The 27,967-nt window shown below is 45.3% G+C and overlaps 13 protein-coding genes across 13 annotated transcripts; 9 read left to right on the top strand and 4 right to left on the bottom strand. All coding sequences in view use genetic code 12, as the record gives it.

Annotated features, from left to right (window-relative positions):
• Window positions 1-545: 545 nt before the first annotated feature.
• On the top strand, window positions 546-3,021 carry CXQ85_001624 (RNA-directed DNA polymerase; the record flags this gene model as incomplete). Its single annotated transcript, XM_025485327.1, has 2 exons — window positions 546-2,721; window positions 2,993-3,021. 2 exons carry the CDS (start codon window positions 546-548, stop codon window positions 3,019-3,021), a joined length of 2,205 nt encoding a protein of 734 aa, XP_025340258.1.
• Window positions 3,022-5,019: 1,998 nt separating this feature from the next.
• Window positions 5,020-7,180, top strand: CXQ85_001623 (spermidine synthase; the record flags this gene model as incomplete). Its single annotated transcript, XM_025485326.1, has 2 exons — window positions 5,020-5,906; window positions 6,271-7,180. 2 exons carry the CDS (start codon window positions 5,020-5,022, stop codon window positions 7,178-7,180), a joined length of 1,797 nt encoding a protein of 598 aa, XP_025340257.1.
• Window positions 7,181-7,975: 795 nt separating this feature from the next.
• Window positions 7,976-10,099, top strand: HSP90 (Hsp90 family chaperone; the record flags this gene model as incomplete). The annotated part of the gene is made up of 1 exon (XM_025485325.1): window positions 7,976-10,099. One exon carries the CDS (start codon window positions 7,976-7,978, stop codon window positions 10,097-10,099), a length of 2,124 nt encoding a protein of 707 aa, XP_025340256.1.
• Window positions 10,100-10,185: 86 nt separating this feature from the next.
• On the bottom strand, window positions 10,186-13,098 carry CXQ85_001621 (uncharacterized protein; the record flags this gene model as incomplete). Its single annotated transcript, XM_025485324.1, has 1 exon — window positions 10,186-13,098. One exon carries the CDS (start codon window positions 13,096-13,098, stop codon window positions 10,186-10,188), a length of 2,913 nt encoding a protein of 970 aa, XP_025340255.1.
• Window positions 13,099-13,299: 201 nt separating this feature from the next.
• CXQ85_001620 (uncharacterized protein) lies at window positions 13,300-13,911 on the top strand (the record flags this gene model as incomplete). The annotated part of the gene is made up of 1 exon (XM_025485323.1): window positions 13,300-13,911. The coding sequence occupies one exon, from the start codon at window positions 13,300-13,302 to the stop codon at window positions 13,909-13,911; it is 612 nt and encodes a 203-aa protein (XP_025340254.1).
• Window positions 13,912-14,866: 955 nt separating this feature from the next.
• Window positions 14,867-15,706, top strand: SUI3 (translation initiation factor eIF2 subunit beta; the record flags this gene model as incomplete). Its single annotated transcript, XM_025485322.1, has 1 exon — window positions 14,867-15,706. The coding sequence occupies one exon, from the start codon at window positions 14,867-14,869 to the stop codon at window positions 15,704-15,706; it is 840 nt and encodes a 279-aa protein (XP_025340253.1).
• A 212-nt stretch (window positions 15,707-15,918) lies between these two features.
• Window positions 15,919-16,389, bottom strand: CXQ85_001618 (uncharacterized protein; the record flags this gene model as incomplete). The annotated part of the gene is made up of 1 exon (XM_025485321.1): window positions 15,919-16,389. One exon carries the CDS (start codon window positions 16,387-16,389, stop codon window positions 15,919-15,921), a length of 471 nt encoding a protein of 156 aa, XP_025340252.1.
• Window positions 16,390-16,512: 123 nt separating this feature from the next.
• On the bottom strand, window positions 16,513-17,580 carry CXQ85_001617 (putative serine/threonine protein kinase; the record flags this gene model as incomplete). The annotated part of the gene is made up of 1 exon (XM_025485320.1): window positions 16,513-17,580. The coding sequence occupies one exon, from the start codon at window positions 17,578-17,580 to the stop codon at window positions 16,513-16,515; it is 1,068 nt and encodes a 355-aa protein (XP_025340251.1).
• A 289-nt stretch (window positions 17,581-17,869) lies between these two features.
• Window positions 17,870-18,244, top strand: MED9 (Med9p; the record flags this gene model as incomplete). The annotated part of the gene is made up of 1 exon (XM_025485319.1): window positions 17,870-18,244. The coding sequence occupies one exon, from the start codon at window positions 17,870-17,872 to the stop codon at window positions 18,242-18,244; it is 375 nt and encodes a 124-aa protein (XP_025340250.1).
• A 327-nt stretch (window positions 18,245-18,571) lies between these two features.
• On the top strand, window positions 18,572-19,962 carry CXQ85_001615 (uncharacterized protein; the record flags this gene model as incomplete). Its single annotated transcript, XM_025485318.1, has 3 exons — window positions 18,572-18,905; window positions 18,980-19,314; window positions 19,693-19,962. The coding sequence occupies 3 exons, from the start codon at window positions 18,572-18,574 to the stop codon at window positions 19,960-19,962; spliced, it is 939 nt and encodes a 312-aa protein (XP_025340249.1).
• Window positions 19,963-22,724: 2,762 nt separating this feature from the next.
• On the top strand, window positions 22,725-23,534 carry CXQ85_001614 (putative rhomboid protease; the record flags this gene model as incomplete). The annotated part of the gene is made up of 1 exon (XM_025485317.1): window positions 22,725-23,534. One exon carries the CDS (start codon window positions 22,725-22,727, stop codon window positions 23,532-23,534), a length of 810 nt encoding a protein of 269 aa, XP_025340248.1.
• A 544-nt stretch (window positions 23,535-24,078) lies between these two features.
• On the top strand, window positions 24,079-26,328 carry CXQ85_001613 (uncharacterized protein; the record flags this gene model as incomplete). The annotated part of the gene is made up of 1 exon (XM_025485316.1): window positions 24,079-26,328. One exon carries the CDS (start codon window positions 24,079-24,081, stop codon window positions 26,326-26,328), a length of 2,250 nt encoding a protein of 749 aa, XP_025340247.1.
• A 165-nt stretch (window positions 26,329-26,493) lies between these two features.
• Window positions 26,494-27,645, bottom strand: TOM40 (Tom40p; the record flags this gene model as incomplete). Its single annotated transcript, XM_025485315.1, has 1 exon — window positions 26,494-27,645. One exon carries the CDS (start codon window positions 27,643-27,645, stop codon window positions 26,494-26,496), a length of 1,152 nt encoding a protein of 383 aa, XP_025340246.1.
• Window positions 27,646-27,967: the final 322 nt, after the last annotated feature.

Below are 27,967 nucleotides of genomic sequence, written 5' to 3'. Positions count from 1 at the left end.
GCCTCAGGGAGGCATACCCAACTTTACAGTTAATTTATGGTGGTGATCTAAACCATTCGATGGAAGACTCAACGCCAGCGGAGGTACGCGCTAGGTTGGCTATCAAAGATTTGGACAACACCTGCAACACAGAAGATTTAGCAGTTTGGGACAGGCGTATTGCGGATGTTCCAACTAACACATCCTATCTATCCAATCGGAGGATTGATCGTTTTTACTTTCCAAGGAGCTGGCGCCTCAGAGCAAGACGGTATCTGACCGCCAAGCATCCTGTAATCACTTCAACTCACGTCGTTATATCGGTACGTTTTCACCTCCACCCTCAGAAGGACCTCCACATTGGGAAGCCACGATTTGTCTTTCCACTTGGACGGCTCCTTCCTCCGTTCTCTGATAAAGAGGTTCGGAGAATACCACATGATAAAACGATTGATGAGGCTATATTTCTGATTAAAAGCGAAGCTATGGACCACCTCAAGTTTATGAGCTTAGTGCGGAGAAGGCAGCCAGAAGTGGCAAATCAATTGATCAAAGAGGGCGTTCACATGCTGAAGGCCGGTCATATTGATCAATCTACAAAGCTCTTCTTCCAGCACAAGCGCACAGATCCAATTGTTATTCAAAAACTTTCGAATTCGGAGAAACAGAGAGAAGCAGAAGATACGTTAGGGATGATTCTTATAGCGACCGACTATTACAGGGAACTTTATCAATCACCCCCAACAGTGGAACCAGAACAAATGCAAAGGTTTTTGAGTCCAGTGGGAGACAATCTCTCAGACTCACAAAGGGCCGCCCTTAACAGACGATTTACTCAGGATGAACTTCTCCAAGCCCTTCGGAAAATGGAGAAGTCTTCAGCACCAGGACCCGATGGTATCCAGAACTCAGTGTTAGAACACTTCTGGGAGGATGTCGGCCCCATACTCACACGCGAGGCTAATAACATGATGAGGACAGGAAAGTTACCACAGAGTTTTAAGAAGGTTTTGATTACGCTCATTCCTAAACGTGATCAAAACCAGTCTACGGAAATTGCAAACCTTAGACCTATCTCACTCACCAACACGACGCTTAAGGTGGTGTCGAGTGCAGCCTGCAATAGGCTACAGAAAGTGCTTGACAAATTGATAGGTCCTTACCAAAGAGGTTTCATTAAAGGTCGACATATCAACCATAATACCATGGAGTTCTTCACCATGGTCCAGCTTATCCAGGACAATAGAGAGAAGACCAAAGCTTCGTATTATCAGGCTATTTTGATGGCTGATTTTACTAAAGCGTTTGACCGCATCTCTCATCAGTATATCCAAGCCGTTCTTGAAAAAATGCACATTGGGACCAAAATGTGCCGATTACTTATGCTGTTGCTTAAGGGCCAGTTTGCTCAGATTAGAATGAACAATTGCGGAGGGCCTCATTTCCCAATTGATTGTGGAACGAGGCAAGGGAATCCACTCTCTCCCTTACTCTTCAACATCGCGTTGGAGCCGTTATTGTTGCATTTAAAGCTACTAGAAGGAATTGAGCTAAGCTATGGTGATATCAAACTTGGGCGAATGCAATACCATGCATTTGCAGATGACGTCAACATCTACTTAGCCAACTTGAGAGACTATGCACATGCCGCTAAGTGCATTAAACGTTTTGAAAGAGCCAGTAATAGTAAGGTTAGTGCATCGAAATCCAAACTCATAGGATTTAGGCGTGACTATCCCGAGCAAGAACAAGATATTTTGCCCTACCCACAGAGTTATATCAACCGGGAAGAGCTAAAATATTTGGGGATTAGCATGAAAGGGGTGAACTGGCGGCATTTCATCTACTACCTTCCATTTATGACCTACAAGCAAGGATACAGAGGATTGGATATCATCAGTAAGACTATCGGGACCAACATGTTCGTGAGTTCCAAGACCATATACAAGGACTTGGTCCAGTGTATGACAGAGAAGGAACTTCGAAATATTGACGATGCCATTCAAAGAATGTTTAAAGGGGTCCTGGCACCAAAATTATATGCTAGACCAAAGAAAGGCGGTTATGGCCTCATTGAATTGAGTTCACAGTTACAAGGACATCGTGCCAAGGTGTTAGCTAGAACACTTGGTGACGATCAGCTGTGGTTCATCAAATACTTGAGGGCGAAGATGCTTCACCACGTTGTGAAGATTTTCCATAACAACCGACGTGCCAAAATAAGACAAAGCCATGGGCTTTATTGGGAAGAATTTCTCTTTGAAGCCAATGGACGTTATTTCGAGAACTTGGAGTGGACATTTACTGAGAACGAAATTCAGTATATCGAAGCTTGGAAGAAATTAGTTAAAGGGACTCGAACCACTCACCCGGCCACAATAGCCTCGAGGGTTCGAGTGGAGGATGTGGAGCTGATCTTGGGGATCCCGGGCCACCCAAGACCACATGAATCTCAGCAGCTAAATACTGGGATCTTCACCTCCAGAAGCCGAAAGAAACAAGAAGAGAAACCACCAATTATGCCAGGAAGATTCAGAGAAATTTGCCCAGAGGCCCGACCTATCAAGAGATGGGACAAATTCTGGAAAAGTTTACACCGCGAGGAATGGCTCAAGCGAAATGAGTTTGGGGCCATTCATCATTTCAACTTTGGATCTTATGTTCCTATCCATGACAAACCTGCTCATGGAATGACGCTATGCCATTTATGCCAACAACAGTACAGACAGGACAATATGCTCCGTCACATTTACAATGAATGCCATGTCTCAAAATTCTGGTGGGGACGAATGGGATTCCCACGCCCCATGAATCTTCGGGAGATGTTAGCTCCTGAGGATGTGACTTTTGGGAACCTAAGACGATTAAATTGGTTCGTTAAAGTCGTCCGGTTAAATTTCTCGCGACGACGGAGGGCAGCTAAGGATGGAATTATAAACCCTCCTTTGCTGGTTAGAGCTATGAAATCAGCGATGCAGAAGGTTCTGCCGATGGGAATATAATACCATACGAGCAGGCTACAACGCAAGGACAGAGTTATAGAGACACTCAAGCTGAAGTTCAGACGGGGGTGTTTCGAGCCGGACGGCAATGAGGAAGTCCTTGTAAACCCGATGATTAAGGGGTTGTGTTTTCTATAGTGATATAGTTTTCGTGCCGTAAGGCGTCCTCTTAATACACAGTTAACAAAAAAAAAAAAAAAAACCGAAATTGAGCTCTTGAGAGCTACTTTTGTCTCTCAGACTCTTCATACAGCCTAAGAAAATTAAGGAATACCTTGATATTGTTCTTGAAAAATCAAGGTTTACTTGGATATAAGTTTTATAGTCTCAGGGCTAATGTGGCGCCTAGAATGACATAATTTACCCTCGATGTACAACGAAAGGCATAGCCTAGTAAGTTTTCAAAAAGTGGCATATATCTAGAAAAAAACAATACTATAACATTTAAAAGCATCGAAAAAAGACCTTTTTATGCTTTACTTCACCGAAAGTATGTGCCTAGCTCGGTGTGGCAGATGGGGTCTTTAAGGGTCGATTTACATGGCTGCGAATTGAAGAAAGAGTCCATCCAGCTTGGAAATACTACCAGGACCCAGAAGCTGACCGCCTTAAAGTTCAGGAACATAGTTCTAGCTGGAAGCATTACTGTTTGTTGTTTGGACGGCGAGTCAGTCACTTACCGTTTGCTTGAAGAAAACATTGGACAAACTTTGATGGAACAGCACATATACCAGGAATACTTATTGCTACACCTTTAATAAAGAAAGCATCTAGTAGAGAAATGACCAGTTTGCTTGTTCTTCTCTTGGCTTTACTCAATTACTTTTATTAAATGAAGAGGCGGAATTTTGTTGCTACCTTTTATTACACCTGATTGTGTTGTAACTTTAGAATGTGTAGATACGTCAGAAATTATGGTCCATTTGAACTTAATTGGCAAGGGGCGTTATCACTAGCTGACTCCATAACAATAGCACCTTTCAATTTCCATTGAAATTCTATTGTTGGGAATACCTTACAATGGCTAGTGTGTCTTGGCCAGTCTCTCAGCCTTATGCCTTTATAGCCATTCAAAGGGTTCTGAAAAAGCCCAACCTGAAAGCTTTAGGAAATACAACTACGCAAGAGAATTCAGATATTTTAAACTTAACCTTCTCCAGAAGCCGCATATGCTTAAGCGAGGATTATCATGATCGGATGCATAACCGAGTAAACTACTCATTTTTAGCCGCCATACAATTGAAGCCATTCAAATTCCACGGGACAAAAGATATCATGGGCCATGAAGTGAAGGAAAGTAAGTTATAAAAAGTGTTCATCGAATGATATGAAAAGAAACAGACCAGAATTGTGTTCCTTGATGTGTCTGAGCGAAGAAAAGTAGAGCACCCAAGTTCCAAGTATCATTGATAATACAACATATGTTTCTGTTTCTAATTTTTTAAAGAAAAGCCGTAATTACACTGTAGTATCTGCTTTCATTCCAATCCCAACTAGTCCTTTTCTTACCAAACAAATACTCTTATCTTCCTTCGATGCCCTTCTAGGCTATGCGCTTAGATAAACCACCCAAACAACACCCCAAGTAAATTCAAACTTCCTTTTTGAAAATTTCATCTTTGTAACCCCATTCCCATGGGGATGTCCCTAAAGCCACACAGAACCCACAAACACCCTAAAACAACAAATCCTTTACCCCATGGGCATCGGCAGCTCTTCGGTTATCTTCGGTACTGCCTGAACAGGAACGCACCGACATGGAGAAGAATTTGCAGCCATTGTCCCACGCCTAAAGCCGCTTACTTTGGGAAAACTGAACATAAATCCAAAATACCCCAATCCCAGACAATCGTTATATAAATTCAAAAAATTATATATCTTCCTTGTATATCCATACCTACGGCCCTTGTTATGGTAGCAACTGAGACATTTTAACGGCGGGGCGGCCACGTGACCTGGGGACCTTGGCAAGCATCAAAATTTTCCATACTTCCTACTCCAATTAGTCCTACTCAATTAACACTTTTTCCTTATAAAAATGTCCGAATTGTCCCACCCTTCCATTAAAGACGGCTGGTTCGCTGAAGTCAGCGACACCATGTGGCCAGGTAGTGCCATGTCCTTGAGAGTCGACAAGGTTTTGCACGCTGAAAAGTCCAAGTACCAGGATGTGCTTGTGTTCAAGTCCACTGACTATGGTAATGTGCTTGTTTTGGACAACTGTATCCAGGTCACTGAGAGAGACGAATACTCTTACCAGGAGATGATCACCCACTTGGCCATGAACTCCCACCCTAACCCAAAGAAGGCTTTGGTCATTGGTGGAGGTGACGGTGGTGTTTTGAGAGAGATGTTGAAGCACGAGAGCATCGAGGAGGCTTGGTTGTGTGACATTGACGAGGCTGTCATTGAAGTGTCCAAGAAGTACTTGCCTGAGATGGCCAAGTCCTATGCTGACCCAAGAACCAAGGTGCACATTGGTGACGGTTTCAAGTTCTTGGAGGACTACAAGAACACTTTTGATATCATTGTTACTGACTCTTCTGACCCAGAGGGCCCAGCTGAGAGTCTTTTCCAGAAGCCATACTTTGAGTTGTTGAAGGGCGCTTTGACTGAAAAGGGTGTCATCACCACCCAGGCCGAGAGCATCTGGTTGCACATGGACATCATCTCCAAGTTGAAGAAAGACTGTAAGCAGATTTTCCCAGTTGCCGAGTACGCCTACACCTCCATCCCAACGTACCCATCCGGTACCATTGGTTTCATGGTCTGCTCCAAGGACGCTAACGCCAACGTCAAGAAGCCATTGAGATTCGACTGGGACGACAAGTTCGTCGACGAGAACTTGAAGTACTACAACGCCAAGGTGCACGAGGCCTCGTTCGTCTTGCCCCAGTGGGCCGACAAGAGGTTGAACAAGGAAACGTAATAGTAATAGACTAAGACTCTGGTGTACAGTGGTGTACTGTAGACATTTTGCAGCCATAGTACATAGTACATATCTATGCGCGACATTAACCCCAGATTAGCAACTACCCATGGCTTTACTGAATGGCATATCCCCAGAACAACGGGCCCGAATAGTATGTATAAAAGCATTTATGAGTATTTTAGAAGTCCCTAGTACTAACAGTCAGGAGGCAAATCGCCAGAAAGCGTTGGAAAGGCTCAAGCAGAGAAGAGGCGAACCACCGTCATCCTCATCGCAACCATCTGCCACATCAAGTATACGAAATGGCGAAACACCAAAAACTGGACCGCCCCAGAGAGTCATCCCGCCACTTCCCAGGACAGAACTTACGCCTGAGCAGAAAAAGCGGATTCAAGAGAACAGAGAACGGGCGCTAGCTATACAGAGAGAAAGGCAGAAGCAGCACCGTGATGCCACCGGAGAAAACGATATCAGCTCGGTAAGAACCGAACTGGAACGGAAGAAGGCGAAGCTAGAGCTGACGTACCAGCCGCCTTCGATCCAAAGAAAGGACTATATCGAGTATGACTTCTCTACGATGAAGGATAGCCGAGGCGGGTTCTTAGATGATACAGAGAAGAACGGACTCAAGGGCGTGGAGGAAGAGCCAGAGTCGCTACAGCAATGGAAGGAGAGACAGAAGAAGGAGCATTTGGTTCGGGATTTGGCGCCGCCACTAGATTTGGAGAATGCGCCAAAATGCTTCGAATGTGGATCTCTTGAGATTGATCCTAACTTGTTTACGAACTTTAGAGAAGTACGCGTGTGTCGCCGGTGCCAGAAGGAAAAACAGGATAAGTACTCGATGTTGACGAAGACTGAGTGCAAGGAGGACTACTTGTTGACGGACCCGGAGCTTCAGGATGTATCGCTTCTTCCGAGGGTCGAAAAGCCAAACCCACACGGGTTCCTGCGAATGCAGCTTTTCCTAAGGTTTCAGGTTGAAGAGTTTGCTTGGAAGAAGTGGGGTCTGGCCGAAGGTTTAGATAAAGAGTGGGAGAGGCGTGAAGCTGTACGTCTTCAGAGAAGAGATAAACGGTACCAAGACAAGCTCAAGGAGATGAGAAAGAAGACCAGAGCTGAAGAGTACACGAGAAAGCTACGGAACGGTATGTCGCTTGGTGAAAGACACGTCCACAGTTGGTCAGAGCCTATTTCTGCTGGTGGGAACATCGTGAGAAGAAGATGCACGGATTGTGGCATCGAGACGGAGGAGGTGATGATTTAGGTGGTGATAGATGGCATGAAGAGGTAATACTCGGGTAATAAAAAGGATAGGCATTGTGTCTATAATATACAAAAGGCGTGAATACGTGTAGTTAGATGCCAAGGGCGGATACCCATTGGTCAACCTGGCATCCCAAGACCAGTAAAACTCGTAATTCAAAGATCCCTACCCAAAATTAAATTGTGAAAGTAGCTTCTATTCTGCCACTTTCAGTACCTCTTACACTTACTACCACCTCAGACCAATTGGCTATGCCACATTGACCACTCCACAGCCATCCAACACCCCGTCAACCCACCTCCCTTCCAAAACGAGTCAACTGCAAAAACTCAACCCATCCAATATACAAATCCCCAATTACCCAATCCCATTTCTCTCCCTCCACGTTCCCTCCACTTGACACTGCCTGGGCTCGCCTAGCCTTACCTTCTTCCATAGCCTTCTCGGTAGACATTTTTCGCAGCCATTCAAGAAGCCCCAACCAGACCAAACCACCTCCCGCCAAACCCCCAAAAACGCACTTTTAAAAGAAGCCAAAGCTCAATATCAACTTCCCTTGGCCTCTTCAAGTTACTTATTCACCTAAATCATCAAATTTCCCCGTGGTTTATCTCCACGTGGAAGCCTCTGGAACAAGACCATAGAACGCCCTGCATCCACTGCTCAGGCCCATGGAAGGTTATGGAATTTTTTCTCGCCGCGCCAGAAGACATAATTTTGCAACTATATATAAGCGTCGAGGATTCGCCCATACTACTTTTGTTCAGTCGAATTCATCAATAGTAATTATCCATCATGTCTGAAAAGGTTGAAACCCATGAGTTTACCGCTGAGATTTCTCAGTTGATGTCTCTTATCATCAACACCGTCTACTCCAACAAGGAGATCTTCTTGAGAGAGTTGATCTCTAACGCTTCCGATGCGTTGGACAAGATCAGATACCAGGCATTGTCTGAGCCATCGCAGTTGGAGACGGAGCCAGAGTTGTTCATTAGACTCACTCCTAAGCCAGAGGGCAAGGTTCTTGAGATCAGAGATTCTGGTATTGGTATGACCAAGACTGACTTGATCAACAACTTGGGTACTATCGCCAAGTCTGGTACCAAGGCTTTCATGGAGGCTCTTTCCGCTGGTGCCGACGTGTCTATGATTGGTCAGTTCGGTGTCGGTTTCTACTCCCTTTTCTTGGTTGCCGACCACGTCCAGGTTATTTCTAAGCACAACGACGACGAGCAGTACGTCTGGGAGTCCAACGCCGGTGGTAAGTTCACCATCACCTTGGACGAGACCAACGAGAGAATCAAGCGTGGTACCATCATCAGATTGTTCTTGAAGGAGGACCAGTTGGAGTACTTGGAGGAGAAGAGAATCAAGGAGGTTGTCAAGAGACACTCTGAGTTCGTTTCCTACCCAGTCCAGTTGGTTGTCAGAAAGGAAGTCGAGAAGGAGGTTCCAGCTGACGACGAGGAGTCCAAGGATGAGGAGAAGAAGGAAGACGAGGACGACAAGAAGCCTAAGTTGGAAGAGGTTGACGATGAGGAGGAGAAGAAGGAGAAGACCAAGACCGTCAAGGAGGAGGTCACCGAGACTGAGGAGTTGAACAAGACCAAGCCATTGTGGACCAGAAACCCTAACGATGTCTCCAAGGAGGAGTACAATGCTTTCTACAAGTCCATCTCCAACGACTGGGAGGACCCATTGGCCGTCAAGCACTTCTCTGTTGAGGGTCAATTGGAGTTCAAGGCTATCTTGTTCGTTCCAAAGAGAGCTCCATTCGATGCTTTCGAGTCCAAGAAGAAGAAGAACAACATCAAGTTGTACGTCCGTCGTGTTTTCATCACCGATGACGCTGAGGAGTTGATCCCAGAGTGGTTGTCTTTCGTCAAGGGTGTTGTGGACTCTGAGGACTTGCCATTGAACTTGTCCAGAGAAATGTTGCAGCAGAACAAGATCATGAAGGTCATCAGAAAGAACATCGTCAAGAAGTTGATCGAGACCTTCAACGAGATCGCCGAGGACTCTGAGCAGTTCGAGAAGTTCTACACTGCTTTCTCCAAGAACATCAAGTTGGGTATCCACGAGGACCAGCAGAACAGACCTGCCTTGGCTAAGTTGTTGAGATACTACTCTACCAAGTCCACCGAGGAGTACACTTCTTTGTCTGACTACGTTACCCGTATGCCAGAGCACCAGAAGAACATCTACTACATCACTGGTGAGTCCATCAAGTCTGTTGAGAAGTCTCCATTCTTGGATGCTTTGAAGGCTAAGAGCTTCGAGGTTTTGTTCTTGGTTGACCCAATTGACGAGTACGCCATGACCCAATTGAAGGAGTTCGAGGACAAGAAGTTGGTTGACATCACCAAGGACTTCGAGTTGGAGGAGTCCGAGGAGGAGAAGAAGCAGAGAGAGAAGGAGGTTGAGGAGTTCGAGCCATTGACCAAGTCCTTGAAGGAGATCTTGGGTGACCAGGTTGAGAAGGTTGTTGTCTCCCACAAGTTGGTTGACGCTCCTGCTGCCATCAGAACTGGTCAGTTCGGCTGGTCCGCTAACATGGAGAGAATCATGAAGGCCCAGGCCTTGAGAGACACTACCATGTCCTCTTACATGTCTTCCAAGAAGACCTTTGAGATCTCTCCAAAGTCTCCTATCATCAAGGAATTGAGAAAGAAGGTTGACGCCGATGGTGCTGAGGACAAGACCGTCAAGGACTTGACCACCTTGTTGTACGAGACCGCTTTGCTTACTTCCGGTTTCTCCTTGGAGGAGCCATCCTCTTTCGCTCACAGAATCAACAGATTGATCTCTTTGGGTTTGAACATCGAGGATGACGAGCCTGAGACCGCTGAGGTTGGTACCACCGCCACTGCTTCCACCGAGGAGCCAGCTGTCGAATCTGCCATGGAGGAGGTTGACTAAATGATGTGATGTTTACTGCTTAATTCTATATATATATAAATACTTCAAGGCAAAATAATTGGTTAGATGCTATTATGTATTACTATCTATTCCTCTTCAGTTGACATGAGTGCTTTGACAAGCTCGTCAATAGTATCAAGCACAGACTGTGCATGTTCTCTAGTAAGTAAGTCATTATCGTTATCCTTGACATAACGCAAAACCGTCAAAACCTTGTCTCTATAAGAAGCTGGGAATGCAACAACGTCTGATTTAGAGGTTCCCACGATCAAATCATGAATGAGAACAATAGCGGAACGTCTCATTATGGCCTTATCTTTATCAGTCTCTAATTGAAGAATACCAATAGCACAATCCAAAGCGTTTTCAAGGTTATCATAGATACCAATTGGATTAGTATTGCAACAGGTTCCTAGTAAAGACATCGCTGACATTCTGAGTCTATCGTCCACTAAAGGCTGATCTCCAGAGGGCCTTCTAATTAACAGTAGAGCTCCGTCAGCAACAGTTTTTGCTAGAGACCCAGTGAAAGCTTCATCCTGACTTTGGATGAACCGAAGAATCACCTCACCGATCTTAAGACGTTCATCAAGATCGACTTTTTCTTCATTAGTACCAGCATAAAGTCCCACAAGCTGTGGAAGAACCGTAGAGGCGTCCCAGTCGAGTAAACTATCAAGACCCTTGATAGCATTGAGGTAGATGAAGGGTTCTGGGTCTTTGAGTTGGATGAGATGCAAATTGAGTGCAAAGTCCACGCTGAGAACTGGACTTTGTTGTTCCACCAACAGCCTTAATAAATAAAGTCCATGGGCTCTGATGGGAACTAAGGGGTCATTGAGGTTTGAGATAGCACGAGTAAAGATCTTTTGGTGAGCTTCGGTTTCATTCTTAGCAGGAGTGTCGCCTTGTAGAAGAAGTCCAATTCTTTCTGACAAAGACGTTGCTGAAGGAAGCAGACTGAATCTTTCAGCTAGTGTCTTCTTGATTTGTGCTAACTTATTCTTGCAGTCTTCGTCGAGCGTAGAAGGTTGTGTTTCAGAAAGAACTGCCGAGAGAAGCTCAAGAACCACCGTAGTGAGTTCATCAGAGCCTGATGTATCAGCATCTTCGTCATCAGAATCCACATCCATATTGGCATCCTCTGTAGCCAAATCGTTTCTATGCTTGAGAACACTCTGAATAAGGTCAAAGAGCTCAAGCGGTGATTCTGCAAGAGTCTCCTTGAATTCTTTAGCCAAACTCTCTAGAAGTCGAAGATCAGCCAATCTGATAAACGAATTATCTTCTGAAAGAGACTGAGAGCCCTGATCAAGCCATTTACGAAGCAATGCGACGAATAATCTCCTAACCGGTTCATCGTCTAGCTGTTTTGCCAATTCGACAAAGTACTTGCATCCATTGTCAAGTGCCTTCACGAAATCCAAAACTTTAGCCTCGGCAGACTTATCAGAACCAACCTGTTGGTCCTCTCGACCGATTTCAACAAGACGATTAGGGCCAAAACGGAACTTCCAGCCTTCACCACCCAAACTGACAACGTTCCGAGCGATTAAATCGAGTCCTTGCTGTAATGCGTCTGCATCCGTGCCAACACAAGCCAAGAAGCCCAAAATAATGTTCTGTGCCACTTCTCCTGAGGCTTCATTGCTCTTAAGGAAGATATAGTAGGACCAGAGGGGAACAAGTATAGACATGAAAATGGACATGAGGAGTGGGACAGGGAGACCTTTGGAAGACAAGGTAAGTAGGACGTTAATGTTGTTGTTTAATGCTGCCTCTGATACAAGTACCATGTCAGTAGTGTCCTCGGGCTTTGGATCAAGGTTTCGCCAAATACGCTTGAGAATGAAGTCCTCGACAATCCTTGGATTCTTATACCATATCTTCTCAATGACATGCGACGTGCAACTCGTGATGGTGGGTCTATTAATGTTGACGAGAAGGTCGTAGCATTGGTTACCAATTGACGTGAAGTACTCACTGCTGGGACAGTCTCTCGGTTTCTGTAGAACCACACTAGCCACCTGGTCGAGCTTTTCAATGCCAATATCTTCCTGATCTCTCAAACCAAGCACATATTCCATTAATGTGAGAAGTCCATCGCCCTTTGGAGCAGAGTAAGGAAGCGCTTGCAATTTTTGCATGACAAAAGTCTTGAAAAAACCTGGAGATGGCGACTGCACTAGTAAAGAGTAATCCTGGTAAAGCTCGAACGTGGATGCAATAGTTGTCACCGTAGAATACTCCCTAAGCACCTTTTCACGGATTTCAATACTGAAGTAAGGCACCGTTGCAAGTGTTATAGCCACAGTAAGGAAATCAGAGTACCCACTGCCTTTCATTAGAAGCTGTTGCACATCAGATTTTTCAAAGAAAACCTCCGTCAACTTATTATAGATCATCGTTAGAAGCAACTCATGCTGCTTGTGTCTTTCAGTGTACGACTTAGCGCCCTTGGCAGCCGGTACCTGGTCAATCGTAATCGGTTTATAGATTGGAGAACCAAAGTCCTTAAGTCTTCTCTTTTCCAAAGGAATACCGATCCGCAAAGGGTGAAGACACGGGTAGATTCCAAGAATAATAATCACATTCACAAGCTTAGCAAATATTCTGATATCATGCAAAGAGATAGATAGAAGGTTCTTATCGTTATCCTTAGCATTAACCTTCACCGAGTACGTCTTAATCTCGATCAAATAGTCAAGTAGTCTTTCCACGACCGCCCACCGTTTATCCTCCGTCTCCCTATCTTCAAAAAGCACCTTATATAGACCATCTATGGTGGTATCTTCTAGCTTAGGCAGTAGAATCCCTTCGAGCCTTTGAAAGATCAAATCAAGATCGCTATCACCCAAGTACTGTGGCTTGTTCAAGCCCTTTCTTTCCGGGTAAACCTCATCCCTGGACCGCTGGACAGTGGTAGACTTCCTTGGAGCAAACGGGTTCTTTATGACCTTCCTGTCTTTGCCGTCCACCTCTTCAATCTTGGGAGGCATTGCAGATACAGAGTTTATGAAGGTAACCAAATAGCCCAAAGACGTATTTTTCACACCCAATTAACCAAAGCAGGGATCTATGGTGGTATTACAAATCACGTCTACGCTATCAGTATATATGGGGTGTACTGTTGGGAGGGAAGAGCATCGCATTTTCCACTCCATCGAATCCATCTCTACAGATACTCATCACTGGTCAGCATGGCAGTTACGTCGCTCTCGCAGGAGGAAAAAGACGCTCTTATTTACGACGCCAGAGAAGGCGACTTGGAGTACCTCAAGGAGGTTTTCGCCGAGATCGTGCCTGGCCTGCTTCTTCCTACCATTGTGGATGATATCACATCGAGCAGCACTATCCATATGGCAGCAGGCAATGGGCATGTGGAGGTGGTGAAGTATCTTTTATCGCTTTTGCCACAGGAAGAGGCCGAAAAGTTGGCCAGCAAACAGAACGACAGTGGTAACACTGCGTTGCACTGGGCAGCATATAATGGGCACTTGGAGGTGTGCCAGCTATTGACGCAGCAGTATAAGGTGGATGTTTTCATTAAGAACGGATCTGGGCACGATGCTATTTATGAGGCAGAGGCTAATGGCAAGGAAGAGGTTGAGAATTGGTTGTTGAAGATGTACGCTATTGAAGATAACGTGAAGGTGGAGGAAAAGGGTGAAAACACCAAGGTGACATATACTCCAGGCACAGAGTCCAAGGAGCTCGAGGAGCAGGCCCAGGAGGCCATGAAAAAGGCCAACGAGGAGAAGAACGTGGAGGGTTTGAATAAGGAAACCGAGAAGTTGAGCATAGATAATTAGAGGATCCACGGCTGAAGCAGGTTGTATTGGGTCTTTACAGTGTATAATAGATAACAGCGCCGGATGGGCGAAAGCAGATGGTTTTGGGAGTGTAGTTGAAGGTATGTGGGGGAACGTAGAAGGTTGTTTCAGATTTACAGTGGAACGTGAATGGTATATTGTCTGGCTCTGGTGGTTCAAGGATCGATGATCTTATATTTAGGTTTTTTGACTTCTAAGCTAAGGATCAAATAATTCAATCAAACAGTTCAATTTAGCTCCTTCTAGAAGTACTAAAAGGGAAAGAGAGTCCCCTTTCCATGTCAAACGTCAAATCCTAATCCCATCTTATCCCTCTAAGCATTACCACTCTCTGGCTCTCAGAGAGTCGTTGTTACCCAAAAACCACGTACTTTTATTCACCACAACCATTTTTTTTGCACTTCCATATCCATAAAATTCATTTTCCAGCACCTTGTCTCCAGTCATGCTTCCCCAAGCATTAACAATGTATGGTCCCATCCACCCATATAGCACTTTTTCGCAGCCATACCAGGCCATGCCACAGTCCACCAAAACCCACCAAAAACGTCAGAAATCGAAAATAAAGATCACTTTAGAGTTTCTAAGCAACCAAAGTTACCCTGAAAAAGCTCCTCTCCATGAACTTCCAAACCTCATTGAAACTCGTCCAGGGTCCATTTACCTCTCTTAAGCAGCACTATCTGAACAAGAGTCCCCAGTTAAACAACCACGAACCACCAAAAAACCCAAATTTTACTCATTCCAGCAATTACAATCCCCTTTTTTAGCAAATTCAAATATACAAAAAATTCACTTTATCCATTTTCGTGTCTTCCCATGAAAACTCTCCACCCACCTACTTACCATCCCCAGTCGTGCGCTGCACGCTTGAGAGGAAAAAAGGCTCGAAAAATTTCAACTAGTACTCATTACTCAACCATCCATCTGCACCATGAGTGACTTAGGTTTCGATCCGAGCTTGAAAAAGAAGAAGAAGTCCAAGAAGCCTACTGAGGAGGCCGAGGGCGGCAGTCCTTCGCCAGCCAACGCCGAGTTGGACGACATGTTCGCAGGCTTGAAGAAGAAGAAGAAGTCTAAGAAGACAGACGAGAGTGGCGACAGTGGAGCGTCTCCTTCTGTGGACAGCGTTACCGCCTCGTTTGACGATTTGGGATTGAAAAAGAAGAAGAAGAAGTCTACGAAAGCGGCTGGAACCAGTGACTTCGAGCAAGCCTTGGAGAAAGCTGGACTTGACGATGTCACGGGAGCTGCTCCATCAGACAACCAGGAGTTGCCAGTACAGACCACTTTGGGCTTGCCATACGATTTCCTTTTGTCTCGTTTCTTTACGATCTTGAAGCAGAACAACCCAGAGTTGGCTGGCGACAGAAGTGGCCCTAAGTTCAGAATCCCTCCTCCAGTGTGTCAGAGAGAAGGTTCCAAGAAGACCTTGTTTGCCAACGTGCAAGAAATTGCTACTGTTTTACAGAGAAATCCCGAGCATTTGATCCAGTTCTTGTTTGCTGAGTTGGGTACTTCCGGTTCCATTGACGGTGAGAAGAGATTGGTCTTGAAGGGTAAGTTCCAGCCCAAGCAGATGGAGTCCGTCTTGAGAAGATACATCATCGAGTACGTGACATGCAAGACTTGTAAGTCTATGAACACTGAGTTGAAGAGAGAATCGGCCAACAGATTGCATTTCTTGAGCTGTAAAGCCTGTGGTTCCACGAGGTCTGTGTCGAGTATCAAGACCGGTTTCCAGGCCCAGATCGGCAGAAGAAAGAGAATGTAAGACAGCTCCAGCTATGCTTACTTTTTACAACATTTCATTTAAAAACCCATGGCTGCTGGGTCGATATCAATGTGGACATACCTTTACAGTCCCTTCATGCATTTAGTAATACCCAGCTCTATGTGTTGTGTATAGTATAAACATCATCATCGATACGAACATTGCTTTAAATCAGATAAATCACGCTTTAATTCACTTTTAATTATAACTCTTTATTGCATCTCAGCGAGCTTCTTGAGCGCAACTGCCCAGGAACTCACTCCATTGTTGGCCATCATGAACGTGAGAACCTCAGTCTTGAGTTGTGATGGTTTCTTCAGCTTGGAAATCACAGCGTCTGCCACTCTCGTCACAAACTGTTGGTGCTGGGCTTCAAGTTCATCATATGCTTTTATGAGTCTTTCAGTCACGAAAGTCTTGTCCTCCTCCTTGAACTCACCTTTGCTTATGTAATCCTCGAGAGACTCTCTAGTTTGCCGAAGTTCTTCGGTAGAGTATTCACGAGGTGGTTCAGAGCCTCCAGAGCCCACATTACTCTGGGAAGAGTTGGCAGAGCCATATGCACGAGGAGTTCTTCTTTTAGAACGGGATCCAACACTGCTATTGCTGGAATTCGCCTGCATCATGATATCTGGACAGTCATTCCATCCTTCCATGAGTTCACCTCTTTGGAACTTTGTCATGGTGGATCTTTTGGTAGCTTAAGGGGTGTGACTTGAAATTATTAATGGGACACGGGCCGAATTGTTTGTTTGATTGCTCTTATCTGCAGGAAAATGGAAAATATGGGGGCTATTCCGTGAAGATCATATTCTGTGAAGCAACGTCAAGCATGATTCTAAAAGCTCATCGACGGTTGGACGTTGCGTAGGGTCCAACACAAGGCAAGATGTAATTATATCCATGAGTTCTGGGGAGAATCCTCGGAGATCATTGGGGATCTCGTATTTGGCTTGCGAAATCGCCAAATTCAAATTGGCGCCTTGCTCAATTTCGAGTTTCTCGAATGGCGAGAAGCCAAAACAACAACTGTACAAAAGGCATCCAAGAGACCAGATATCTGTCAGTTCTGTAATATTGGCGTTGCTGGCAACATCCAAAAGCTCCGGTGCTCTGTATGGAAGCGTACAGTGTTCCTGGGCGAATTCTGTCAAGGTCAATGCCTGTTGGCGGGAAGTAACGTTCACCCGAGCTTTAGCACATGATCCCAAGTCCACAAGAACAGGCAAGCCCTCAGCAGAAAGCATGACGTTGGCAGGCTTAATGTCTCTATGAGCATAAGGACAAAGCTCCAGTAGTTCGGTGGCTTCGTGTAAACTGTCATCATCGCCATCAGGAAGCATCATATCGTTCTCATCCTCGTCTGTTTCAGGACCAGCGCCAGAACCTCTTCTCTGGTACTTGTGCATTGCCTGAACCCCTCTGAGCACGCCGATAAATATCTTCAACACCTCTTCCTCCTCCATCGATACGCTATTGAGAACATTGAAGTTTATGACATCCTGAAGAGATCTCTCAAAATAGGGAAGAAGGATGTAAAACGTTCTGGAGCCGTCACTTTCATTCACAACACTCTCGTCAATTGTATGGATGATATATGGTGTCTTGCTTTCGGCAAACCGGTGGTAGCTTCGAACTTCTCTCCACGCATTGGCGAAGGTAGCATCATTAGCCCCATATGGACATCTTATCTTTTTCATGGCGTATAGATTGTTGGAGTTGTTCTTCTGGGATACTAGGTAAACGTAGGAGAAGCCACCTTCGCCTAGAAGACGAAGAATCCTGTACTTTGTTCCATTGACTGTTAGCGAGGGACTGGAGAGGTCCGGAAAACAAGGTAAACACTTTGTGAGTACCGAAAATAGGAGATCCATGGTGAAGAAGAAGATGAAGGTGTAGTTGGATTAAGCCAAGATAGGGCTGTTGTAAGGTGATATGATTGTATGCAGGAAAATCAAAAAGAAGATACAGAGAAAGCTCTTCACAAATAAGCCTGGTGAGTAGAAGATCTCATATTTCTCCCATGATCAAGCTGTCTTTTACTTTTGTCTTAGTATACTTAAGTAATGTGTTCTTTTTAGATGTCCAACATGTTTTGTGGTGTACGGGTGTGTTACACCTCTACCCATTAAAGGTGTTTACCGTTTTAAGAACACTCCAGCCATGAGTGAAGAATCTAAGCAAGAACCGAAGCCTGTCTCTGAAGACGTCGTTATTGCAGATCCTCAAGAGCAAGAGGAAAGCGCTCTTGATAAAGTAGAAGTCATTGAGCTTCTACCGAATCTTTTCACTCTTCTCCAACAACTAGAGAAAGGCGAGCTACAGCCAAAAGACTTTGACAATCATGCTGGTACCATCAGAATGAAGCTCAATAACATGAGACTGCTTCTTCTGGAGATCAGTGGGATTTGTGAGCCAGTTGAGGATCGTTTGCAGAAGATAAAGGCTGTGAGAGAGAGCAACCTGAGAAAGAAGGAATTCATCAATGCATTCAGAGAACGTGTTCGTGGCGACTTAAAGGATGACCTGGGGAACTAGGCGAGGCAGGAATTGGTTCATTAAGGACGATCAGTTTCCTCAATTTAAGTTTCTAATTGTATGGACTAGGTACATTATCGGTTGAACTGGATGTCTGATTGATTATTCGTTGACGATGAAAAAAAAAGCGTGTATCAGTCCCAATCTATTGACCCCTTTAATATGAGGGCCTTTTATTTACAGATTATTATTTTATTAATAACTTCATTAGGCAAGTCAAGTTGACTCATCCGGCTGCACTCGGTAAGGAAAGTCCAGCGTTTGGAGCGCATCGAGTATCTAAAAGCTGGCCCATTCTACTGGTTCAACTACTTCATTTTTTGCATTATGGCGAACGAGTTTGTTGATTGCCTCGTCGTGTTGGAGAAACATGACGTGTGCGATAAAGAACTAGCTGTGTCGTCGCTAGTCTTCAAGTGTATCAAAGAGCACAAACAGGACTATGTATCCCACTTTACGAGTGTGTTCAATGTTAACGGACTTTATTACTATGTTTCCGTGGTAAGAATCAGAAATGTGGATCTGGTGGAGAAATTCATCGGTGAGAAGGGTCGTTCAGATAACATGAATACAGCTGTCTTTGATAGCATTGTTTCAGACATTAATCAAAAAGCGGATAGGCTTGGTCAGGAAGGAGGCATGATCATGTACGCAGTTCTGAGTAGGCCTTCAACAGGGAAATGACTTCTGGATGCTTCTATGTGTGGGATGGAAAAGTTATATGTGGCATACGAGATGTTGGGCCGACTATCGTCCGCTTTGGTCTGAAGAGTTTCAAAAGCAGCTCGCATGAGGTCCTTGACGATAATACTATTGTTCATTTGGAAGCTGCTTACATTGGAGCGGAACGAATTGAGCAAAATCCTTCGAATTATGTTGTCTTGCCTGGTATGTTGCTCAACGACTTTTTGAGACTAACAATAACCCTTGATCCAGGTCCCTTCGATGATTCAAATGAGTTTTTCTTGGAGCTGCTCCATATTACATTAATTGAAAGAACCATGTTTCAGCTGATAGAACAGGGGTTTCCAATCAGATTGTGCAACCCTGCTATTCGCCAGACTCCACTTGTTAGGTACAATGGCCCTCTAACTGATATCTCAAGCCAATCTCAGAATTATGGTTCAAAATCTCATGGAATCTCACTGGTTAATATTCCATCATATATGTATAGATGCCGCTTCCCAAAAGTGGGAGTTACATTATTTTCCAACAACTTGGCAAGACATCATTTCCTTGAGATTAAGGTAGTGCTTCAATATAAAGGGCTCCATGTCTGCATGACGGTTTACCACTTGATCAACGTTGCGTCTAAAATTTCGCCCAAAAAGATCTCGTTTTCGATGCCCAGCATCTCTCGAGGCTACCATGTCTTTGAAAAGCATTCTTTAACACATTTTAAAGGCTTGCTGATGATATCTAAAGTATTAGCTCGCTTCTCATCAAAGGACGAAAAACACCTGGTTCATTCTATTGAGGCACTCTCGACAGGCTCGTCTATTCTTGCTAACGCCATTATTCAACTGCCATCTTCAGAGGAGGAGAGGCTCGGGTTTACGAAGGCGCTTCTTTCTCGTGGTCGTGCCGCGATATCCGATTTGAACTGGGCGTTTTCATCAGAGGCGGTACTTCTTTGTGAAGTGTTGCCTCAGGCCGAGTTTGAAAGTCATCAAATCTTGAACCCTCATTATCTTTATGGGGCATATTTGTGCATTTAAAGTCTCGGCGATACCATTGCCCTATCCTTTTTCAGAACTTGGTGCCTTCCCTTGGAGATTCTGTTACCTCAGCAAATGGAGTTGTTCATGAACTTGTCGTTCGTTTTAAACCTCCTGGACAATTCAAAGTGATAGACGCTGCGCGTATTGTGCTTCCCAGTATGCTGATATCAAGCTTTATCGATGCTGAGCTCATAGTCTTGGATGGAAAAGGTAATGCACCATCAAACGTATCTATAGAGCGAATTGAAGTGTTCTTCGAGGGATTAATCAGAAACGGTAAAGCTTTGGGTGAACGCTTTCCAAAGATCCTCTCTGAACACTCCGTTGAAGTTCCTTGTGCACGAGAAGTCGGAAACTTTCGAATTGTATCTGGCGGTGTCCTGCTGTACAACTTTTCTGGTTCCCTTTCCGATTTTAAAATCCCAGACGTCGGCCCTTCAGTACTATCAAAAAAGTTAGGACGATCATACAGACTTGGATTTCTTGTATCTATTTATCATATGGACACTAAAAAGTCCTTATCATTGAGTGTTCTGTCGCAAATTGCCGTGGCAGCTAAACCTACTCGACTTCTTGCTGATAAATCGACTCCACCCAAGTACAGCCGATGAAAAGCAAACGTCTTTAGTGCGCCGAAAGAATAACTTTGATTTTAATTTAGCTTCCTCGTCTTTATAAGCGACAATCAGGATGCACTTATCTTTTACAGATTTAAATGATTCAGTTTACGATCTTCCTCTTTACTTCTTATTGAAGGGAATGCTATCGCTGTGTCACAAACTATGTCGGCGGCTCGTAGAAACCTAAAGATCTTTTTATATTGGAAGTTTCACTCGTCGGCTATACAGCGGCAAATGAAAGAAGTACATCACATCTGCCACAACCAAAACGACACTGACGCCAAGAAATACTTTACCACCGACATCTTTAAGACGGCAGAACATTGCCATTGCCAAACCTGTCGAAGTAAGCGCCATGGATACCATGGCGCATCTTCCGATGATATGCCTCCTAGAAACAGTAGTCTGCGTCATGAGGGCCTGGTCGAGAAGTCCATCGACGTAACGGAATAGTAAACCAAAATAACAGACATGTACAACAAACTCATAGAAGAAAGCCCAATCCCAGAATTCCATTCTGCTTCTAGTGCAGTAGGTAAAAATGGCACTGCAAAGTGAGCTCCGAATAGAAGAGAGTTCAGAGAGTATAGGTGACATGGTCCCATAAATCTCCAGAGCCACAGAACATCGCCGTTACCGTTAGCGTTGGTGTCGGTGCGCTGATTTGGCGCTGCTGTCGCCAACGTTGGTATTTCTATCTCCAATGGAATCAACGTTGGCGCACTGCTGTTGGCGCTGCTGTTGGCGCTGCTGTTGACGCTGCTGTTGACGGTTTTGGCGTTGGGTGGCCAGCTCAGCTCTCCCGATGACCCTTCACCTTCATATCATCTAACAAATCAGAGGCGGCAATACCACTTTGGGACCGTCGCGTATCATCGGTCCTTCTTCCACCGGAACCCGACATGTTGTTGGAATGAAGCAGTACAGAATTGAAGGCATTTGTGATAGCTGTGAGGCTTAAATAGCCGTTGATAGACTGCAGGTAGCAAAATATTGATCTGGGGCAGTCTGGTAGAAGCGACCTTTAGACCACGATGGTATCCTTAAAACTATTCCTAAAAGGCTGCGGCGTTCACTATTTCTTTCCTTCATAATTAACTGCTTCGCTGCTTTCTTCAAACGAGTGAGAAACTTTCACTTACCGACTCCAGCTCGGAGTACCCATGGCAAGCACCGACTTCTACCCTGTTTTTCCCCATGAAGAACCCCGCTACGTCACCGGAGCCAATCATCTATGCATTTTCATTGTCTTGATCACAGACTTTGAAAGCTCAACCTTCAAGGCACGTTTGACTCGTAGTGGAATGAAAACTCCCTTCACTCATCAAATGGCTGACATATTCACAGCAAAGCATAAGTTACCCAATTTCATAAGGTCCATTTCTTATGGAAGCAGTTAGGAAAGTCCCTGAAACCAGACGACTTAAAGGGCGTTGATAACGGAACGGTGCTTGGGCAGGACGGCAACTTCTGCTTAGTCCTAAACGACCAGACTCAAGCTACTTGCATGATAGTTTGTTTATTGGAAAGCCCTTTGAGGCATCTTTTCTATTCTTTCATGGGTTTAGCTATGGTTCTTGACATTTCCTGAGAATGGCAATGTTGTTCATTTGGAAAAGTTGGTGAGGAACTCCATTTAAGGATAGAACATCCGTACACCAGAAGAGACCGTCAGGCTCCAGTCAGAGTCATCAACACCATTGTCCATATTATTGGCAGAAGAATGTCTTTATAAGGAAGGCAACGCTTCCTTATACTTGCCTAAGTGTCTTAGTGTTTTTTCTACAGAATGTGTGAAGCCAATTGCTCTTTCTAGACAGCCTTCTACACACCCTCCAAGCCCAGCCAAGCAGTGCCACCACAAGCCATCCACAGATATCGTTTCAGCATGAAAACAGATATGTCTTTTAAACTTCTGAAACGCAACCTGAAACGCCTTTTAAAACACTCAATTACCTCCCATAGACGACATTCCCTCTCCATTCCCCCCAACGAAACCTTCTGGTCTGCACCGCGAAAAACTCACGTCCCGCTTTTTATCTTCGTTGATACTTTAACTTCCACGCGCCGGGCAATTTTCAAACAACCGCCCTTCATCGTCCCTTCCACTTCCCGAGAAACTCACCACTTCACTCCGGAATGGCCTCTTTGCATGCGCACTTGCCCAATGCGGAATCGTTGGACAACCTTCCAGCGTTCACTGTTGGTTTCACCATCTTTGCTATCGGGTTTTTTGGCTTCTACCCGAAGGACTCAGATACTGTTGTTTTGGATCCACATGCCCCATTGAACCTCAACTTGAACGCTATATCTTTTTACATTTTTCCGCATCTCAATGTGTTGCATTTGTTGTTGAATCTTGTCTCGTTGGCTCCGCTTTTGGCTCGTTATGAGAGGACTCACGGAACCATCTACACTGGCGTCACCATGAACATTTTGGCTGTTGTCGCTGCGTTGCAGTACTGCTTGGTGGGTCTTTTATTGTATCCTACTCAGCATGTTGCTGGTTTGCTGGGCATTGTGTTTTCGCTCTTGTCGTTCTACTGCTATAAGGAGCACTTCACTCATCCCTCCGTTTACACGTTCAGAACCCGTGGGAACGAGTTTCCTATTCCTACGCTTTACTTGCCTTTCCTTTACTTATGCTTCGTTGCGTTCCTTTTCCCTAATTCATCGTTTTTCGGCCATTTGGCGGGTATCAGTGCTGGTTTCTTGCTTGGAATGGGTAAGATCAACTTCATGTTCCCACCGCTGAAGATCATCTTGTGGATTGAGCATAGACTTAGCGTCGTGATCAATGCATTGCACAATATTGTCATCTGGACGAAAGAAGAGGATGCTGTCAATGAGCGTAGCGTCAACTACAAGCCTCTCTTGTCTGCTGATATCGAGCAGGGCGAGCCAGCGACAGCTGCCTACGAAGGATTCGAGAGAAGATTGGGCACCTAAGGATTCTTTTCTTGTTTGTTCTTTTCACTTGCTTGAAGACATCGACAGCCCGTCACAATACCAAAAGGTCTACGCCCACCCGAGCGCTTATAGAACGAAACTCGTCGTCTCCAAGCAAACGCCCCCTTGCAAAACTTACACTTGTTCATTAATATCATCATTCTTTGTGGAAGTGTAGAAAGAAAGAGAATACGCCCTTTTTTGTTGATACCCACGCAGCTGTGACATTTTCGCAGCCATTAAGGTTTTCCATCAAGTGGCTCGATTTTTCCCCACCAAACAGGAAAACTCCCCTTGAGCCAAACCAACTTTCAATTATTTGTCTCTACTTGGCCCCATTCTTCCTTCCAACTTATCTCTACCTCCTCTTTCTTCCTTCTCTTGGTGACCCCAGATCTCCATGCACCCCAGACCACCCGTACCTCAGACCTTTGCAGTAACCACTACAAAGAATAAAGTGAGGGTAAACACCCAATTAGCCATTCACCGATTTTCCATTGCCAACAAGTACTAAAGCTCCCGTTTTCTCCTGCTGCATGAGATCATGATTACTCAGGATAAGTCGGAAGACTACAAAAACAGGAAACAGCCGAATGATAGGCGAAAAAGGCGGTCGAAAAAGAAGAAGAAAACAAACTCCGCCGAAACCCCTGTGGATGGACAAAGTCCACAGAAGAACGTGGTGAACTCAAAAGAGACGTCTCAGGAGGATGGAAGGTCCAAGGATCCAGCTGAAGAATTCAAGACTTTGGATCCAAAAACACCCAATGCTGAGGGTCTGGGAGTGAAGAAATTTCCCCTGCTACAAACTGAAGGATTGGTTCAGCCGCCGCCAAAAAGCCACGAGCAGCCTGCCATGAGCCCGAGGAAACAGACGTTGTTGAGACATAAGAAGAGTAGTGACCAGGTGTCTGAGCCTTCTTTCATTAGTGAAGCCAAGGAGTTTCGGAAAAACAGAAAACAACCTCCTACTCACCCCACAAGCTCTAGCGAACCCAACCTCGAGGACGATGACCATAAGTACCTGATGCTTCTCTCGCAACAGAACCTACAAGGGAAAGCTAGTCTTTTTAGGTACCAAGCGGCCCGCATTCTTGTTTATCACGAACAAATCCAGGATCCGGTGCTGCAGTCGCTGTCAGGAACTTTACTCGGCCACGGCGAGCTCGAGATCTTTCAATTGCATAACGGAGACGTGACTTACTTGGCGTGTGGCCGTTCGTTTGTCTACCCGCTTCTTCCCAAACTAAAAATTCTACGCATAAGTCTAAACCAGTTCATCTTGCCTTTATCCAATCCTGAGCGCTACTGGAAAATAAATATCGACACAGAAGATGTTGATGTGATTAAAGAGCTTGAGCGCATATTGCAGAAAGTCGTCAAGTATACCAATCTATCGTTTGCGGCGGCCAAGACGAACGAGCTTCCATCTTACATAGACCTGGGCATACCTGAGGATGTTCAACAGCCGGAAAAACCTGCCGCTGTTGCTCCAGATACTCCTCAGACCCCTGAAAAAAGTCGACAACCAAATAACGTGGTACAGGCTCCTCTTCTTGATGGTTCTGCCTTGCATGCTGGGCATGCTGAGAGGACCCCAAAAGCAAGTCATTTCACGCCCTACTTTAACGATATCCCTGAGTCACCACCTTCTGCTCCTGTTTCACCCCAACAGCTCTACGAGCCTGATCCAGCGTTCCAGCTTCCACCGGTGAATGAACCCCAATGGCCATTGCATCGTCAAAAATCAAGTCAGTCAATCACTTCTGCTCTTGCAAGCTTTAACCTCAACGAGCAGGCTATTGCCCCAAAGACTAAGCCTACCTCCAAGCTATTTCAACCCAAGCCTGTGAGCCTGCCTCATCGTCATGCCAACCCCCACGCTAACCCCCATGCCACTATACACGCTTCTAAGGAGATTCCTTACAAGCAGCATTCTAACCCATACCACAATCGCACTCGACAAGCGAAGGCAGCAGACGCCAAGTCTGATTCTTCCTCTATGGACTCGCTTCTTGATGAATATGAGGAGAATATTTCTACGACCAAGTCTATCAACTTCAACATTCCAAGGTCACAATCCCGGACAATGTCTTTAGCGTCAAGTGCATACCCGGCTGCCATAAACTATCAGCGTGGAAAAATTCCACTCGTCCCTGATATTCGCAGCAATATGGGATCTGTGACACACGAAGCTGCAGATGAGGAGGAGGAATTGGATGATTTCCCCAAGACGTCACTTTCACAGTACAACAAGGCAAGGCAAAATACGCAGAGCCAAAAGTCACGCAGATCGTCGCCTAGTGAACTCTACAATTCTGTGAGCAATTGGATGGAGCCGAATGTGCGTCAACAACCACAATTGTCCCATTCTCGCTCCAACTACTCTCTTGCAAGTGCTAAGAACAGTATCGCGTCCAACCGCACTCAAGAGAACACCCTTAGGGATATTTATCGCTCGATTACCGAGAACAACTTACACGCTAATTTGCAGCAGCCGAACGGAAGACGCCAAAGCATCGGCTCTGGTCGTGGTTACGTCCCACGGCCCAAGACGAACGCTTTGAGCTCACAGACACAACAGCATAAGCATTATCCATCAGATAATCTGATGAGACGTGGTGATACATATAGTCAGAAGGCCAACAGTGCCAGAAACGGAAGCCGTAACGGAAAAGAACCGCTTTCGTCTTCAGATGTGTATCGCCTCGTTAGTGCACGTTCAGGACGCAGTGAAAGCGTGAATGGCGAACAAAGCAAACGAGGAGGCATCTCCCGGTTGTTCGGATGGTGAAGAGATTAGAATAAAATAAGCATCGAAATGTACAATATATGATTATACGATATATACAATGAGAGGTCATGAAAGTATGGAGCACGATCGGCTAACAGTTAGCACAATTGAGTCTTTGATGCGGATCTATCGGAGGTTTGGTACATCAAAAGTTGTTGTGTTTCATTACATGGTAGCACCAGGAATTGGGTTACCGTTGGCATCAACCATACCGTTTTGCATCAAGAAGATCTGCTCGTTACCAGCGGTTTCAACCTGCAAACCAGCACCAACCTTGGAGGACTGCTTGAAGTGGTCAATCTCACCAGAGAACATAACTGAAAGCATTGGCATGATCTTCTTCTCCAAGAAGACGGAAGTCTTACCGGTGGTATCCATCTGGCCTCTGAAGACGGCAGTACGGTACTCGTATTTGGCACCAAGAGTAGTGACACCCTCGACGACAGGTTCATACTGAGGACCGAATGGTGTGCTAACAGGTCTCATGCCAGCAGCGATCTGGGTCTCCAAACCAGCCTGAACGTTTTCAGAAACCTTTCTCCAGAAAGTACCCACAAGGGCACCTTGGCCCTGGACTTGGGCAGTAGCAATCCAGTTACCAGCGTTGTAACGACCAAAGTAGCTGATAGCACTGTCTGGAGGAAGAGACTCGTTTTGTCTAGAGAAGGTGGCCTCGACACCGACGGCGAATCTTGGGGACAAGGATTGCAACAAGGAACCAATGGCAACACCAGTGAAAGCACCAGACAAGTAGGATGGGTTCAAAGTCTTCAAGTTGATGGAGAAATCGTTAGCGTTGTAGTCCTGTTCCAACTGGCACATGGTTGGCTGGCCATGAGCAATCTGCAAAGTAACCTTAGAGATGTTGTGCTCGTCCCAACCGTAGTTGACCTTACCGGAAACGGAAAACTGGTTGTCAATGTTACCCTGGGCAAACATGTTCTCCTTGGCGTACAAGGCCGAGAATGCATAAGGAGGCAAGTCACCACCGATGGAGAAAGCGTGGGAGGTCTGGAAAGCTGGGTCAAACGAGAAAGACTTGTTCAAGTCAGCACGCAAACCCTGGAAGAAATGCTGGTTCAAGAACACATCACGGTTGACTTCCTTGGTAAGGTTTTCCACGGTACCTGGGTTGGTCAACCCAAGAGACTGTCTGTGCTGGGAGATGTTGGTGTAGACGTCGTTCAAGTAAGAAAAGACTGGGTTGGACGACCAGAAGCCGTTCTGTTTAGGCAACTCTGGAGCCGACGAAGGAAGAGTAGGCACAGACATCTTGGAGATGTCGGCCAAAGGCTGGGCAATTTGCTGTTCCGACATTTGGGGATGTGACTTTGGATGGGCAAAAGGTGCTATTTCAATATGAGATCTGGTAAGCTTGTCGAGAAAAATTTGTGAGCGCGGGATGGAGTATACGCTGGAGGAGCTGCGAATGTGGGGTGGACAGGGTAAAAGAGAGACTGTCCGAGGACCAACAGCAAGGTAAGCTTGGAGTTAGAGAAGGTAATATGGATGGATATGGTGAAGGCAGGAACAATTGCTTGGAAAAAGGTTTGTTTAGTATGACGTGTTTTTTTGGTGGTGATGAGGTGATGATGGTGGTGGTGGGTGGTAGTGGAAGTAGCAGCGAGTAGTGAGTAGT

The sequence above is a fragment of the Candidozyma haemuli genome (assembly GCF_002926055.2).
Source record: "Candidozyma haemuli strain B11899 chromosome Unknown B_2014730914, whole genome shotgun sequence".
Classification (NCBI taxonomy): domain Eukaryota; kingdom Fungi; phylum Ascomycota; class Pichiomycetes; order Serinales; family Metschnikowiaceae; genus Candidozyma; species Candidozyma haemuli.
The sequence above is the reverse complement of the archived record's forward strand: the minus strand, read 5'-3'. Positions and strand labels throughout refer to the sequence as shown.